This window comes from Melanostigma gelatinosum (assembly GCF_949748355.1).
Source record: "Melanostigma gelatinosum genome assembly, chromosome: 4".
NCBI classification, from domain to species: Eukaryota; Metazoa; Chordata; class Actinopteri; order Perciformes; family Zoarcidae; genus Melanostigma; species Melanostigma gelatinosum.
This window is the reverse complement of record NC_136637.1, coordinates 24,876,318-24,893,380: the sequence shown is the minus strand read 5'-3', so window position 1 is coordinate 24,893,380 and position 17,063 is coordinate 24,876,318. Positions and strand designations below refer to the sequence as shown.

Here is a 17,063-nt window from a genome sequence, read left to right as displayed (position 1 = left end):
TTAAGATCCCAACAGAATGTGGTTTAATCATAATTCAAAAATGGATTTAAAGCAACAAGTAGCAGCAGTAACATTCAACGCCATTTGGTGTATATTTGAGTTCCTACAGATTTCTCAGAGATTCCTCATACAATCAAATGTTAATGTGTTCAATGCACACATGCAAACACTTTATTGCCCCCGATCTGATTGGAGGGTTTGTTTCAGATCCCCGTAGCGCCCCCGGTGGTCCTTGTTCATTATAACATGTGGTGGTGTGTGTGTGAGAGCAGCAGCTCACTCTGCTGTTCACCCGCAGGAGGGAGAGATCTCCAACTCTGCTACTCCTGCATGTGATGGACGGACAGAAGACGGCACATCAATGAGGTGTATGGGTCTGATTGAAGGTAAGTGACACTGAGATGAGAAGGCTTTACAACAGTGTTGCTATGTTTTCAGGTTTTCTTCTTGGTGCACATTTTAAAGTGACCAGTGAGGAAAATGTGGATTTAAAATGTATTCTCATTGGGAAAAGCTGCACTTTTAGTGATCTTGCTGCATGCATTACATATCTTGAGTCATTTATTGGTGTTGGAAAAACCTTTTCTCAGCAGGCGTTTTATAATTTGTCACTTGGAGATTTTTATTTTGCTGCATTGTAGGAATTACTTTTGAATGACATGTTTAAAAAAAGATCACAGAAACCTAAAGTGTAGTTTATAAAAGCTTCAGCCTCTTAAACATATAGCTGCATTTTTAGCGGTATTGTCCCGGTGAGCTGCACATGTCGGCTCTTCAGTCTCATCATCATCTCTCTCTGTGTTGAGTGATGAGTTCAGTGACAAATCAGTCATGTGATCTTCAGCTCCTCTGGGTTTTCACAGAGCTCTCCATGAGACATGGTGCTACCTGAAAACTCCTCGGGACCATCTGCTCCCATGAAGGCCCCCAAGCAGCGCGGCCCGCGGCACCAGAGCCTGCCCTCCCCGGCCCTGTGCTGCGTCTGCGGCCTGTGCATCATGCTGGCCGGCATCAACATCACCCTGGTGGGCGCTTTCGCCTTCGGCACCTTCATCCCTACCGGCAACCCCCCGATCGTCATCGGGCCTCTCCTCCTGTTGGTAGCCCTGGCCTTCTTCACAGCGTGCTGTGTGGTCAGCAGGAGGCCCCCGGCCCACGTGGCCCGCAGGCCCAACGGAGGCGAGAAGTGGGGGCTGATGCGGATGGGGACGGCGGCGTTCGAGATGGAAACGAGCGACCAGATGCTGCAGGACACTACGGCCGTTCAGCTCAGCCCCACCTCCTCTCACAGGTCCAGCTCCGGCCACGGGGGCGACACCCCTCCTCCGCCTGGCTGTCAGGATGGAGCCGGCGAGCTGCACATGTCAGAGGTGTCCGACGTGGGCGTCACTGGAGATAACACCACCTTGACCTCTGACAGCAAGGAGAGCACTCCCACGCAGATGCTGCCTGCTCAGAACACTTCCTCCACGTAGCATGGACTTGTTTGTTTCATTGTTTACTGGATGAAAAATGTCTGGTGCGATTGACAACTGATTTTAAAAAAAAGAAAAAGGGGACTACCACTCTCAGACTGTTGACTGAAATGTGCTGTGCTGAACCTCTCTGATTGTAGCTCATTCGGTGTGTTATGTTGTTGAATGTGTGTTGCTCAGTTCCAGGATGTACAACACTTTGCCACAGGAGCAGGAGATGGTACTTCAATCCAAGTGCCTGTTTGTGTACTTCTTGTTGTATAAAGGCTGATAATCCTGCATTCACGTTGTGGTTGGCGCTTGTCAACCTCGGTTGGGAAAGAAGATGTCCAGCCAAGCTTCTCTGAGTCATGAAAGCTGCTGCTGTGTAAGCCTGGTCAACCACAATTTATTTTTTTTCCCCCCACACACTTTTTAAATCCTTGCATCAGCTGTAAAGAGTGAGCAACCTGTGTCATGTCAAGATGGATATTGAAGAACAAGTGACTGTGTATGCCATGTTGTTACTGCAGATGTTCCATAATGTGTTTGTGGCACCTCCACCTTTTATGAATAAAAACCGAAAGGTTATTTAATTGTCAATTTTACGTCGCGTTTCTGGACAAAACCTTGGTGAGGATTTTAAAAAGAACAATGTGTAAACAAGACTCTGTGCAGCAGAAAAGAATCTCAGGCTACGTGAGAAAGGTGCACGGCTTGTGAAGACAATTCATTCGCTATCGGAGAAAAGCAAGCTGCGGCAGTGCAAACAGCTCCTTTCTGACATGTTGCCCATCACTTGGCATCTGACCCAACAGCTGCTGGCAAAGGCGAGAGATCCCTGTTTACCCATCATTATACAGCTGCTGGTCCACAAACAGAGCAGGACACACAGTGTGATCCCTGCACACAACTCAGCCTGGAAAAGGAAACCGCCACGGCCTGCTGTTATTGCCTCGTAAACGGCGACAGGGAGGCAGCGCGGGCGTCCTTAGTTATCCAGTGAATCAGAAATATGACCGGTAGCGTTTCTATATGGGGGGGATGACATGTCTGGGCAACCTGAACTCATTTCTAAAGAATCAATGAGGTCATGTTGCTCTGACGGATGGCACAGTGGAATTACTTTCGTGCAGATTTGCAGGTTCGTGTTACTGAGCCTTTTTTTGCACAAAACATTATTTTCCTCAAGCATCCTCAGTTCTGCTCACGTTTTTGATTATTTACTTTGAGTTTGGATTTTACTCAGAGACATCCATGAATGGGACAAGGTATTACAACTGTGATTGTAATCTCTCATAACTGGTAACACCTTCGTACGTTCATGAAGAGAAAACATCCCGTCAATGAGGAATATCTTGACATTTTAAAATGACATAAAATTGAGGAAGCAACAATGCTTAATATAAAACTTGAGTGTAATAGTTCATAGTGTTCATTGTCAGACGGGAAATCCAGGTCCAGTAATATTGACACACCATTCATTCAGTTAATTCAGGATTTCTCTTTAGATCGATGTGTGCTGGACAGTCTGCATGTCAGGACTGTATTCAAGCCCCAGATTAACACCGTCCGCAGTGTATAATCACACAGCAGGTGGCTTCTTGAGGCGGACTGGGTAATGAGCGAGGACCAGAGACCCTCTTCAGACCACGGGCGTCACTGGGAACATGGCAGAGGAAGGATTTCCACAGAAAGTCTGCAGCACTGCTGGGAACAGCCTCTGGGAGATGCAGGTTGAAACCTCGAGTGGCACCCAGGTAAAGAATTACACGTGGTCTCTCAGAGAGAATCCTGGAATCATCCCCTGGTTTACCAACTACATAAAGCAGCTGCAAAGAGTTTAAAGTGTTTGTGAAACCCTCCTCATATTGTTCGAGAACCACTCACCACCACACACAGACAGGGAGAGACAGACAGACAGGGCGGAGATGGAAACACAAGAAACACTGAGGAAGAAGCAGCAACGGTAACAATGAATATATGAAACTTATTTAAAATATTTTACTTGCAAATAACTTATTTGATGTTGTTAACACCAATATAAACCTTTGCATTTCAACAATAGGTAACGGTAGATGCATTAGTTCTGGCAGTTTGCTCGAATATTGAGAGATATTAGATTTCTGATGTTCTGTTGCACCATCAACGGTTGCCTTCATGCATTGGATCAATTGCTGTTACTTTCAATTCATCACCAAATGTCTGGATTCAAGAATGAAAGGTTGTATTTGTCACATGCAGGGTGGCATACTTTTGAGGCTTCACTAAAAAGACTTATGTGCAATAAATCAGAATTGAAGTGAAAAATGTGAATTAGGAAAAAATAAATATTGACAAAAAATACAAATGTATGACGCCAGAGCAAAAAAAGTGAGATGTATCGGTTGCCTGTGCACATTTTCTTTTTTGTACAAAAACATAAAATGTGTACAAATAAGCAAGCACAAGTGCTGCATGGTTTACCTCTGCATGAACGGAAAACAATTTTGACAATTACTTGAATATTCCTTGAGTGAAATATATGAGAAACTATAAAAGGGTTTTCCCGACAAAAAGAAAACGTCCTACGTACAATAGTCAAAACGAAACTGTGGGAATTGACTTTGCTGGAAAGCAGAACAAGTCATCGCCTACCAGACAGTTGATATGAATCCTTTCTCTCCTCTCACACCAACATAAACCCAGTCACATGAGCTCTTTCACATCAGGGGGCTATCACAACATGTGGGTTATTATTCACCATATGGCTCCAGATTAAGCATTGCAGTATGAACACCTACACACAGCAATGACAGTTATTCATCGAGTAACATGCATTGACACCCAACACCAAACAGTGAGAAAGTCACGTCGCTCTGAGCAATGGGAAAGCAAAATAATTGTAATGAAAATATATAATTTGAATAAAAGTGTTGTGTGTTTTTCTTGTAAAGATACTACAGTCCCTTGTATGCATTTCACCACCAGCTTCTCTCTCTGTTGTTCTTCAAATTGATGATCGCCGGAGTCTTCAAATATTACTATATAATTGACAAATGCATGAAATAACTGGAATTTGCGAGGCAATCTTTATTTTTCTTCCACCCCACTCATTAAAGTAATGATTTTGGGAATTGAATAGAGACAGTGAGGCTCATAATCACACAAGTGTCAGTGTGGGAGCTGAATGAGCTGAGTCTATGGAGTGGTCTCACTGACGTCACGATCTCCTTAGTTACCAGGTCGGTCGGCCATGTTGGAGTACATACAGATCCTCCATGGCGGCGAGTAAACAAGGAAGTGCGGCGAAAATACCATACTTTGAATCACTGGATAGTGCATCAAAGGTTCGCTACCTTGCCAAATTGAAGGTTATTGGTAACTTAGATCCTTATACGATGAGTGCAGATCGTTTCAGTGCCGAGCCTACTTACCTTCCATCGGTAAACTACGCCAACATCTACACGTATCTCGTGAACACCCCGAGTCCTTACACGAAAGACGAGCTGGAGTGCTACAAAGGGCTCGACGCTTATAATCAGTTTGTCAGTGGATGGGTCCGAGACGTCGAGAATTCTCATCTCGTCATTGGAAGAGTAAATATATACAGATCTGGTCCGATATTTAGCAATATTCAATGTTTACTCAGCGCAAACAGACACGTGTGTTTGTTTACATTGTACGTGCATGTCATTGTGTGCGTGTGTGTAGGAATTCACTTTCAACTAACTCCTAACTTCATCCCCCCCCCCACACACATATATATATATATATATATGATCCGACGTTAAACTCATATCAAGCAATGCTGAGGCTGCATCTCTGTGTTTCGCCTGTTGTACACGCTCGACACGTCTCTGGTACCGACTGCTGTCACGGGCCGATGAAGCTTCGGTAACCTTCTCATGTCCAAGTTTAATTTATATTTCCTTTATTAAATACTGTTCACAAACGAATTTGTAAATAAAATCACTGACCACTTATAAAGTGATCCGCACATACTCTAGTGTACGCCAAATTCCATTCCTTTATATCTCGAGAGATGCGTGACAGCCATTTCTCGCGACGTCGCTTGGATAGTTCCTTCGTGTCATTTCCTTGATGTGTAATGACCGCTGGCAAACGAAAGAATGATTTATTGTCTCTAACAGCTCTGCTGCCACAACCAAAGACAGCACAAAAGTTCACCACCGATAGGTTATGCGACTCAGCCGTGCATGCCAGTGGCTTTGTGTGTACTCCAACATGGCCGACAGCTAAACTGTGACGTCACACGAGACCACTCCATTGCTTTTATGCAAATTGCTGCCATTAGAACGAGGAGCGTGTTCAGTGAGCGTATGAACTGGAATCAAATGCAAAAGCTCAATAAAACAGAATTCAGCTCCGTTGACGGAGTTGAAGCTGCATCAAGACTTATACCTCCACCTTGTGGAGAGAAGGCAGCAGGCCCTGGTATGGAGTGCATGACTAATTTTAATGAATTCGTTAGATATCAGATATTATTCATCCCGCAGCCAGCTGGTGCTTCAAAAATAATTGAGACAACAGGATGTCAGGAAAGAAATGTTACTTTAAGGCATCCTCTTGTTTCCTCTCATTTTCACTCTGCATTCATTAGAAATCTTCGGATTCGGTTTATGTAGCATCATATTTCAAATCCTATTCCCAAATTGAATCAACAGAACTGTTCCTGTATTTCATTGCCTCCAGTGCTGAGGTCCGCCACTAGGGGGCAGTGTCGTCCTTCACACAGCGTTTCCACGCCAGGTGTAGACGGTGCTTCTCATTTCGAGGTGAGAACATTTACTCGGTTTATTTTCGGTGTAGTCTTTGGTTTTGATGTTGTGTTGAAAACTATATTTCATCAGAAATCCAGTTCAACGCTCACATTGCTCTTCAAAAAGCTTCACATTGGACTGTTAACACGAAGCCTCCCGTCTCAATTAGCGTTTATTAATTAAGTACACCTGCCGTTAACCTTATAGCTTTAACGAATGCGGTCCTACAATTCCTTCACGACGGGTTTATTGCTCTTATTTACTGAAAAGGTTCTGTGTTCTTCTCATAGAGTTGTCAAATCAACTTTTGTCATTTCCCACGCTGTAGTTTGTGCTGCTGTTTGTTTTGTGTTGAGTCATAACTCACCGATAGAAACATTTTCAGTCGTTGCAGGGCTGCTTTACTAGGGTTAGGGACAGTTATTTGTAATTATAAACTGGTAATTATAGTGTGGAATCCTTCATAGACAGTGCACATTTAAAGACTCCTTCCTTTTAAAAAAAAAGAAGTGTTTGTTGTATTTCACGTTTGTTGAAAACAAAGTTTTTTTTGTGCTCTATTTAAATGTGCCTCTGTGCGTTCAAATAGCCATACTACCATACTATTTAGTATGCTTAATAATATTTTGTAAGTCCCAATACATAATGCGTCAAAATGTATGCCAAAAAATACCACAATGTGCTCCTGCATGTGGTTGCATTATACAAGCCAGCACGCTTTTCTGGCTGTTCTGACCCACAATCCTTTGTGCAGCAGGTATTTTGAGCAAGAGAGTCAAAGTTCAAGATACCATGTGATAAAGTAGAACGTCCTAATTGAATGCGTACTGCATGCAACAGTATGCACTTTGTAAGGGCAACTTCTGCATGTAGAAAAACGAAGTATGCAATTTGGATCGGGGTTCCGTTGACCTACGGTTCATGCAGCAGTTGCCCTCACGAAGCACATGCATGCATTCAATTGGGACATACCACTTCACCATAATATTACATTTTGAAATTTGACCATCTTGAGTATGTATCAAGAAGTGTAGAAGTGAATGTTTTTGTGGAAAAAACACTTCAGACCCAAATTATTAGTAAAAGCAGTGCGTTTTTATGAGTCTCAAAGCATGTCTGGATCGAGTTTTAATGAGAATATTCCAATGAAAAATGCACAAACAATGATAAGGAATTAAACACTCTTCCATATATTTTGTCTCTATTTTTTTTACTTTTTTCACACCTTGAATGCACCTTGAATGCACCACGGCCTCCAACCTCGCTTGTTGGAAGTGCCCGGCTGCACTGCGCCCGTCCTTGGTGGTGCCTCCTCCTGCCTGCAGCTCGCTGCGTTACAGAGGGATGCAGTGATCCTCCTGCGGCCCTGAAACACAGTCGGTTCGTCTCTGAACCGCCGCCTGAAAAATACATTTCCCCCAGGTAATACACTACATTACCAGATATTCAGAAGATAGAACAATAGCAAGGTTACAGTGTCTTTGCCCTCCTCTGTGAACATAATCATCGGCAGGTGAGTGACCCCGATGTGTTTCATGCGCGCTGAACTTCCTATACACAGGCCCGGCTCGTATACAGTTTGCCCCGGCGTCTTGCACAAGCCATTTGTCTTTCCGTCCCACCTCTGTTGTCGGGTGGAACAGGCGTTTAACATCCCGCCTCTTGAAAGTGAAGTGCCATTCATTTTATCCCTCTTTTCAGTTTGCAAAGCGTCCCTCCCAACAGCAGCCGGCTTGATCTAATTCCTAATGACCGTTGTGAGTGCTGACTCGGCTATTGTAAAACAAACGATATCTCTGTCCTGTTGGAATAATCCTAATCTATTTCAATGGAAGGGGCCGTATTAAAGCGACAAGAGGGGGAGGATGTATCCATCTCATGATAAATGTCCACCAAAGCTGAATCAGACACCACGTTTTAATGGCCTGATTGCGCGTTCATTTCTCGCCTCATTCTCTCGCAGCCCTGCTCCCTCCTTTTTAATGCGGAGCCGGTCATATTTTGTCCCAGATTAGTATAGACGCCGGCTGACAGTTGCCTCTGCTCAAGGTATTTAGAAGACATAATTCATTCATAGATCTAGAAGTGCTCCCATTTGTCATCCCCATTTTTTATGCGCTCCACAGTCACTCATTCCTCTGGGTGGTGGTGGTGGTGTGTGTGTTTGTGCATGTGTGGGTGTCAAGGGAGATGAGGGCCGTGGCAGTTTCCAGCTGATGTATTAGCTGGCATATGCAAGCAATGAATTATCAAGGAGGAAAAGGAGTCAATTATCCAGTCCTAAAGAGGGGCCGGGCCTCTGTGGCCTCGGGGCCCCTTTCCATATTTACCAAATGGTTTCACAGAAAGGTGCGCTGGGAGACCTGGGGAGGAGACAGCGAGCGGACAGACAGCACACGCACACGCACACGCACACATGTACGAACACATGCATTAGGCTTCGACCCTCCCGTCCCCTCTCGTCACTTTCCTCCCCGCACATGCTCAGTGCCACCTCCCTCGGTTAACAAGGACAGGCGGTGACGTCTTGGACCCGAATGGCAATAATCCATTTTATACACGGTGACTCCGCAAACCCATTTGGGCTGAGCTGGAATAGCCACTCCGTGACCGTCAGCCATTTTGCCGTGTCCCAATTCTCTCTCCCGTGACTCCCCTCGAATCAAAATGGGGCCCTGATTGACTGTGCCGCTCTGACTAATAGAGTGGATATGGTAAATGAAATACCCGGCACTTTCATTCCAAAGTCTCTTACCCCCTGTGTCCCCAGTCACTTTGCCTTGACACGTTCTCAGAGACCGAGCGTTCTATCCTGTTTTTGATGAGGACGGGCTGAGACGAGGTGCGCGTGGCGGTGGAGGTGATGCCTCAGAGCAGCCGGGACCCTTGGACATGGGCGGCCGAGCTGACAGGGCCTCTGGTGACTGACAGGGCTAACATTTAGGGAAATGAGGTCGTTAGACAGCATTACGAGTGGGCTGATAGCTCAGTAATGGGTTTTAACTTTGGAATTTAGCACAGAAGCCCATCGGGGATGGGTTTGATGTGCGGGCGGACAGGTGAGTTCCTCCGGAATAAAGACAGCAACTCCCACGGGCGCCGAAGAGAACAGGCTCGGTTAAGAGAGGGGGGGGGGGGGGGAACGAGCGAATGGTCGAAAGAGGACAGGAAGCGTTCTAGAAATAAAGCACACCAGACAGCGACCCGCTTCATCACAAAGGAATCAAGATGAAACTTCTGTATTTCTTCCTTCACTTCGGGCTGACTGAAAGAGTTTTCCTCTCTTCTAAATTGAATGTCCACACAAACCAAGTGAAAAATGATCTCCTCCGTCCAGAAGATTGTTCCTCCAAACTGTTTTTAATCTGTTATGGCTCAATCGCAGAAGGTGCTGATTCCTAAAACAATGAACGTTTCGGAAGGTTTATAATTCTGCACGCTGTATATGCACACAGCTTCCAAGCTGCCTTGAGTCTTAAGAAAGGGCGTCTAAATTTAGCGCGTAATGATAAACTCTTAAGTTATAAGACATAGGCTAATGCGTAAGGGTGTTAAAACCAGTGGGATAGTTTAGTGGAGATGAAGGGACGTATCAAAGTCTTGTGTAAAGCTTCATCAAGAGCAGTGCGGTTGTTTGGTGGGCATCTGCACATGCTTTTTCTTATTTTAAAGGGGGGTGGGGGCAGCTCACAGAGCTTTGGCAACCATGCGAGTGACTGATATGTCTCCGCACCACTTCCATTACTCCTGTTGGCTGTGCTGTGAAAACGAATGGTCCACTTTACTGCCACCGTGGACCTGGCGAGTTCTGTTCGGGAGGAAGATTTAGAGAGGCGTTATGGCCGTCCAGCGGAGGGCAAGACAACTCGCAGGAGAGCATGAAATGGATGAGGTGGGGTAGAATGAATGGCGGCAGTTTCATTCATTCCCCTGACTTGGTTTGGGGGGGGGGGGGCGATGAATCATGTGAGAGGGTTTTTGGAGGTGAAGAAAGGTCAGGTTTCCACAGCAGGATTTTTCAGTAGAGCAGATGAGGAGGGTTGGCAGTACAAATGAAGTCAAGAAGCTTCACAATGTGTTTCTGGCTCTTGTGTCCTGAAGGCTTTTCTTTCACGGCACTCGAGAGGATGCACGCCGAAGTCAACCTCATCAGAACCGGCCGACTGGTGAAGAAGTGATTTCTGGTTTATTAGAAGTAGTCTGTGTGTGTATGCGTGTGTGTACTCGTGGCAAACTCACTCCTGTTTATTTTCCAAAGTGTTACGTATCTTCCGCAAGCCTCTGCTGCTTTAATCAGCATCTGTCAGGGAATTCATTATGCTCATGTGAACATAAAGCCTTTCTTCGGAGTTGTGAAAAGAACAGAAAAAATAACAGCCCCTTTCACTACCAGAGGTGTGGATGATCGCTGCAGCGGGCTTAAGTGACAGGTAAATTGCAGGTTAAGTGGAGAACACAGTCTTTTAACAAGAGACTCCAGGCTCCTGCAAATCCTCCTTAGTCTTTAATCTGAATACAAACGGCAGGGGCGGGGGGGATTAAATCTGACCCCTCAATGTTCTGTTTGTTCCAGGCTCCACTCGAGGGCCTGCTGTAGCCAGCAGAAGAGTAGGTTTGCATTTCCTTTTGTGCCATGTGGCGGTATTTAAAAACAACGCCGTCCACAATGCCGCCTCTTCGGTGGCCAACTTCCCCGGGACAAAGGAGGCCCGGAGTCTCCAGCTTCTCCTCTCGTATCCACTCCAATCGAGCTTTAGCGCTAAGATGTAGTTTGAATTCTCTTAAAAGGGGCCGTTCATTAAATTGTGGATGAAACGGCGTAACGCGGCGTCATTATCACGGTTCCGCCGTGGAGGAAAAACAAAATCCTTCTTTATTTAGCAGCAACGACGGTTAGGAAGAGGAGAAGGGGCCGGGGGTGAGGCAGGCGGTTAGGGCTTGCCGAGAGAAAGGCGCTTTGGGTTGTCAACGTTTTAGAGGCTTAGAGTCAAACCTATCCGGGCTCAGGAGAGAGGAGTCTGGGTGTTAGGCAGGCAGAATGACTCCTGATAGAAGGAGTTTGCGGCTCAAGTCGAGAGGAATCGTCTTGGCTCCCGGATGAGGCGAGGACTAATTGATTCTCTGAAGTTTCCTGTCTCAGAGCCCGATTACAGGTATGACCGGATTAAAAAAGGAGAGGGGAAAAAAACAAGGGATCTGGAGGAGGGAAATGGTAAAAATCAAAGAGAAAAGAAGATGAGGGCTGCCATGGACGGATCAGCATCGCTTAGACGCATTGATGTGCTTGCTTTTGTGTGCGTTTTGTTTGTGTGTGCGTTCATGTGCGCACACACCGCTGCGGCTGTGTTTGATCTCTACACTCGGCGGCAATCATCAGGTCACATTGCAAGGCCCCTTTCACCGGCGTGTTGCACAGGAGCACATTGTGTTGTAGCAGCATGCTTCCCCCAATCACTCACTTCTGGTTAACACGTCTCAAAGCCAGAGGCATGTGTCTCGCCTGCCCATAACAGTCCACGACAAGATTGAGTGCTGAGGCATGTGGGAGCCATAGTGAGGCGGGCTCTAAGAGAGAGGCCTCCAGGAGAAGGAGAGTTAGGACGCATATCTAGACCTAAGCTGTCATGCGTGCGGCTGTAATGGCTTGTTTAGTGGCAAAGTCCAATCTAAGGCCCCAGAGAGCCATTATTCCTGGAGTATCGATCGAGCCCCACGGCCACCACAGCTCGGGCCCCTGTCCCTGATCCTGTTCAGTAATAAGCGTACTCGTGTCAAGGTGGTAATTATCATTGATCTGTAGCCGCTGTGACAGGGCGCCGGCCCCTTGCAGTGATTCATACCTGGCGTGGGGCTACTGGACTTGAGGCGCCAAATCACCAATCTGATAGACTCATGCAGCTTCTGGTGGCACTGCCATGCCCGGTCCTGGAAACAAAGGGGTTAGGAAATGGATGTGGGCTTTGCTGCTTCTGTGATGGTGGCAGTTTTGAACAATTACTAATTTTCACCAGCAGGAGAGTCTTGCTTGGCATGTTCACTCAGAATTATAAAATCTTTCGGACAAACTGTTCTCGTCCGAGTTAGACAATGAAGTTGCCTGCAGAAAGTCAAATATAACTTTTTTTCATAGAGATGTCTTCATCCTAATGTTGTTTCCCCCTCCTGCTGTCGGCCAGGATGCCCCCACCTCTCCCCGTTTTATAAGCAGGGAGATCTATCACTGAAGATCTACCTCTGTTTGGTAACCTGCGGCGCAGTGAGACGAGCAAAGTGTGTCGGGCTGGGAGGCTCATGTTCATTCAGAGAAGTGTTATTGTGCATCATTTATTAGTTTGTTAGCATTGTACTATAATGTACATGTCACGATGCAACAATATGTGGGGCGTCGTGTCGACTTTTTATTATCTCTGCCAAGTCAGTTTTAAGGAATGGATGTCTTTGCTCCAGACTGGAATTTCTTAACAACTTTGGGATGAATCGTCATGAAATTGTGTGCAGACGTTCATGGTCCCCAGAGGATGAAGACCAGTGACTTTGTTGCTCCATGAGGTTGACATTTGTGTTTTCTAGTAAAATGATTTGACAACTATCAAAGGGATTGTCGTGAAATGTGGTGTAGATATTCACGGTCCCCAGAGGATTAATCCTAATGACTTTGGTGATCCTGTGACTTAACGTCCAGCTCCACCAGTTGGTCTAATTATTCACTTATTCAGTGAAATATTTCATCTATTGATGTCCTGTCACCAAATTTGACGCAGACATGTATTGTTCCTATGAATCCTAATATTTTTGTTGATCCTCTGATGTTTCCTCAAGCGCCACCATTGTGAGTGACATCTCTCTCAACCATTGGATGGATTACCAGAGCAGTTTGGTCAGACATTCCCCTCAGGATGGATTTAATCACTTTGGTGATCTCTTAACTTTTCATCATCAGGTCGAAACTTTTATTTGACCAGTACTTTGGTTATTGATGAAATACCTGCAGAACTTAAGACATTCACACATTCTTAAATTCTCGGCTGGTACTTTGTGTTTAGTGTTAATTAGCATATGTCAGCAATGCTAACACGCTAAGCTAAGATGGTGAACATGGTTGCTGTTGTGCATTGCCACTGTGAGCCTCACAGAGACGCTTTTTTATTCTTCTTTGACTTTGGCTTAAATGCAGCTGCTTATACAGTCTAGAGGACAAACTATACAGTTATTCTGCAGAACTACACAGTCTACTGTCTGTCGTACTGTATGTTGTGGTTCTGCATCGGCTTCATCGGCCCGGCTTTCACAGGCTATCTCTGATTGAATCTAATTGGAACTACATGCTCATAGTAAACCCCCCCCCCCTCCCCCCCCACATGTGTTGGAGTGACTGAGGCAGGTGAGGACAGGACACAGTGAGAGCAGAGAGACAGACAGACACACAGAGAAATAGAGAGATGGTGGGGGTATCAAGGCAGGCAATCAGTTTTCTTTTTGTGAGCGCTGGAGCGGGACTCGTGTCACCTGCAGACCAAACCCCATTTCCTCTGATTAAGTCCTTTGAAATATTCCATTTGTCAGTGTCACGGCCCTGCCGTGTTGCCGCGGTGAGCAGCCACCCGTGTCTGTTGACTGTGTCATTCTCCAATTTACATCAGACACTGACAACATCATCATGTCCCTAATGTCCTCTTGGCTTGCTCTTGCTCAACCCTTTGCTCGCGCTCTTTATTTCTGTTTTTCTGTTTTTGTCTCTCTCTGATGCACCATTCGGCTATCTGCGTCCTCGTTATCACAGCGACACGAGAACCAGCATTCGCTGTCTGGATCCATCTGTGATTTCCGATGCAGAGTGAGGCCCAAACTGTTTGCTGCAATCTGGCGTCTGGGGACTACAGTGTATGCCCAAACCGTATGGGAGTTTTCTTCTTCGAAGTGTTGTCTCTCTTTTTTCAAACTGTGTCAAGAGTATCAACAGCTAACATCACTCAGGCCTCAAACTCTCATGCGTGTGATCTAACCCCATTAGCAGCCAATGTCTTTTCAGGAGCAGAGCCGGCATGGTTCAGAGAGGATGGAAATTTCAATCTCCCCTCTATCATTTTCCCTATCATTACTCCATTCACAGCCATTTCTCTCCATCCTGAGTCCCAAGAGGGAGCGCAGCGGCTGAAAAGGAGGGCACCGTGCACTCTGTGCCCAACTTTAATACGAGTGGAGCAAAAAAAGGAAGAGGGGGTGTTTATACATTATTAGGGGTCTATTATAGAGCTGCTATCACATTCTCCCTCTTCCTTTCATTCCCTCACTCTCCTGACAGGTAGCAGGCGGGCTGCCTTGATGACTAGACTCAATCACCTGTGACAGTTTTGATTTGATGTCACTCTCTGGGTCGCTCTATTTGTTTGAGCAGTTAAGAGGTAATTGTGTGACATTGGCGGTGGAAGACGTGCTTTGGCGGCGCACCCGCTGAACCGAGGGGACGAGACGGGGGAGTGTGGCAAGAATAAATGAGGGCTATTTTCCCCAGCATTCCCAGACGGTGTGTATGTGTGTATCTGTGTGTGTATTGCCGGTGTGTGTGTGTGTGTGTGTAGCTGATGGGGGGTACAAGACGGGGCGATGAGCCCCTCTACCCTGGGGGAATTCAACTGTGAGATGCACATCGAGGTCGCCTGCACCCGCTCTTATCATCACTTTCTCCGGTCTGAACAGAATTGTTTCTGTGCGTGTTAGCTTTTTTTTTTTTTTTTTTTTTCTGTCAAAGATAAGTTTAGGTGTCACTCAGAGGAACTTCTGAGCCCTCGACGCGTTGACAAGTGACGCAGTATTTGTCATGCTGCCATTCATAGGTGTTGAATTGTTTGAATCCCGAAGATGTCGTACTTTTCCCAGAGAGAAAGACGCACGTTTGCTCAAACAACTTTTTGTGTCCTTGCTGCACCATCATGCTGTATGTTACACTTCATATGGTGCATCAGAATTGTGTTATGTGCATTCTTGTTTTCATGTCCCACAGGGGCCGCCAAAATCAACAGAAAATGAAAGTTTCTCGTAGTAGCTTTAAGTATTTACAAACCTGCTGTTTTTCTTTTTTCTCGCTAAGTTTACGGTCACCTTTAAGTCTTTGTGGTCAGTATATAGCAGCGACACACACAAACCATTTTTATTTAGGAACCCCACAGTAAATCTGATAACGATTGTGGCTATTGTACAACCACATTGGCAGTAAAGTCCTCTCTGTATTCAGTGAGTCTTCAACTCTCCCGGGCTTTGAGTGCCAGAGATAATCTAGAATCCTCCTTTTCTTATGTAGAAGAAGCAGAGAGAAATCGTGGCTGAAGATTGCAAATCTGTGAGCTCCAGCTTTACTCCCCCTTTTCCTCTCTCTCTCTCTCTCTCTCTCTCTCTCTCTCTCTCTCTCCGGGTCCATTCCTTTACAACAGAGGAAAGGTAGAGAGGTAATTTTAGGTAGAACTGGATGTTGGCCTGATCCTAAAATCAGAGAATCTGACCCAGTTGCGTTTTCTGCTCGGACCACTGCGCAACACCAGGAGAGTCTTTGGCATTTAAGGTGCCAGCAAAAAGGCTTTCTTACTCTGCACGTTGAGCTCATCCATTTGTTTGTTATCTCAACCCAGGATTTGGAGAGATACAAAGCTGATTAAACAACAAAAGCATATGGGAAGATAAAGAACACTTCGGTAATGGGTTTAGCCTGCCTGTTTAGCACGCCAAATTCATCCCCCCTTTCTCTCGGCTCAAAATGCATTTGTTATTCTTCTCCCAGCCTTGATCCAGAAGGGAGAAAAGGAACAAGAAAGGGAGGAAAAAAAAAAGAAAAAAAAAGAGGCTTTTGGTGACAATCTTGTGAGAGAGTCTAGGAAACCAGCAGCGGGGAAGTGCAGCAGGAAGCAGTAATGGTCTTACTGTTGCTATTGACCTGCTGCTGGTGCGTTTCTGTGTCGCGCCCTAATTCTGCTGTTCTCACAGTTAATCAATATGTAATAATATAGCGTTTAGTTGCTTTTAAGTGCTGGAGTATCTTGTAAAAATCGATCTCAACTCAAATGCCAATTTGTTCATTCTATTTACTGAGGCAAACTGCCTGCAAACAAAAGTAAAGACATTATATAAAATAATATTGATCTATTTATTTAGCATTTACACCTGATTGTCTGTTAACGAGGTAAACAAAAAGCCTATCTCTATTTATTTGGGTATATTAGTGTGTTGATGGTTGAAATATTTGCCTAATGCAATAAGTACCCATCCTGTATGTGTTCATTGGGTGGCATGTAAACCAATACACAGCCATTAAAGCCAGCCTTACTCTCCCCTGGTGAACCTGGCTAAAACCAATCTCGGGGCTTAGCAGTCACTCTGATAATAACACCTCACAGAGGTCAGCGAGCAATGAGGAGGGCTTGGGGGAAAACATATTTACGCTCCTCCTGCTGCTTCCCCCTCATGGAAAGAAGCCATGAGAAAGGTGCTTACTTAGACGAGATAAAGAGCGCGATGAGAGGCAGCGGACTTGGATTAGGGAAGGGAGACGATCACGGCCAGAAAAGGCAGGGTAGAGAGGGGGGTGGAGGACAGCGAGGCCGGGAGCCGGTGTCTGGGCTGGTTGGATATGGGGGGAATATTAATCTGGGTTTAGTGTGAGCAGGACCCCACAAACGGCTCAAGCAAACAGAGCTTAGACGAGGCCAAGCCTCGGAGAAAGTCCTAAATCTTCACATTAGCTCCCCGCGTTTCTTCTGCTGAACTCGTAAGCTCTTTTTCTAAAGGACAGCACAAACAAACCACCACCCCCCCCCCCCCCCCCCCCCCCCCATACCTCTTGCCAGTCCTACACTTC

At 45.7% G+C, this 17,063-nt stretch overlaps 1 protein-coding gene across 1 annotated transcript; it reads left to right on the top strand.

Annotated features, from left to right (window-relative positions):
* Positions 1-878: 878 nt before the first annotated feature.
* Positions 879-1,475, top strand: LOC306776547 (transmembrane protein 275-like; the record flags this gene model as incomplete). Its single annotated transcript, XM_079267258.1, has 1 exon — positions 879-1,475. The coding sequence occupies one exon, from the start codon at positions 879-881 to the stop codon at positions 1,473-1,475; it is 597 nt and encodes a 198-aa protein (XP_079123384.1).
* Between the last annotated feature and the right edge of the window lie 15,588 nt (positions 1,476-17,063).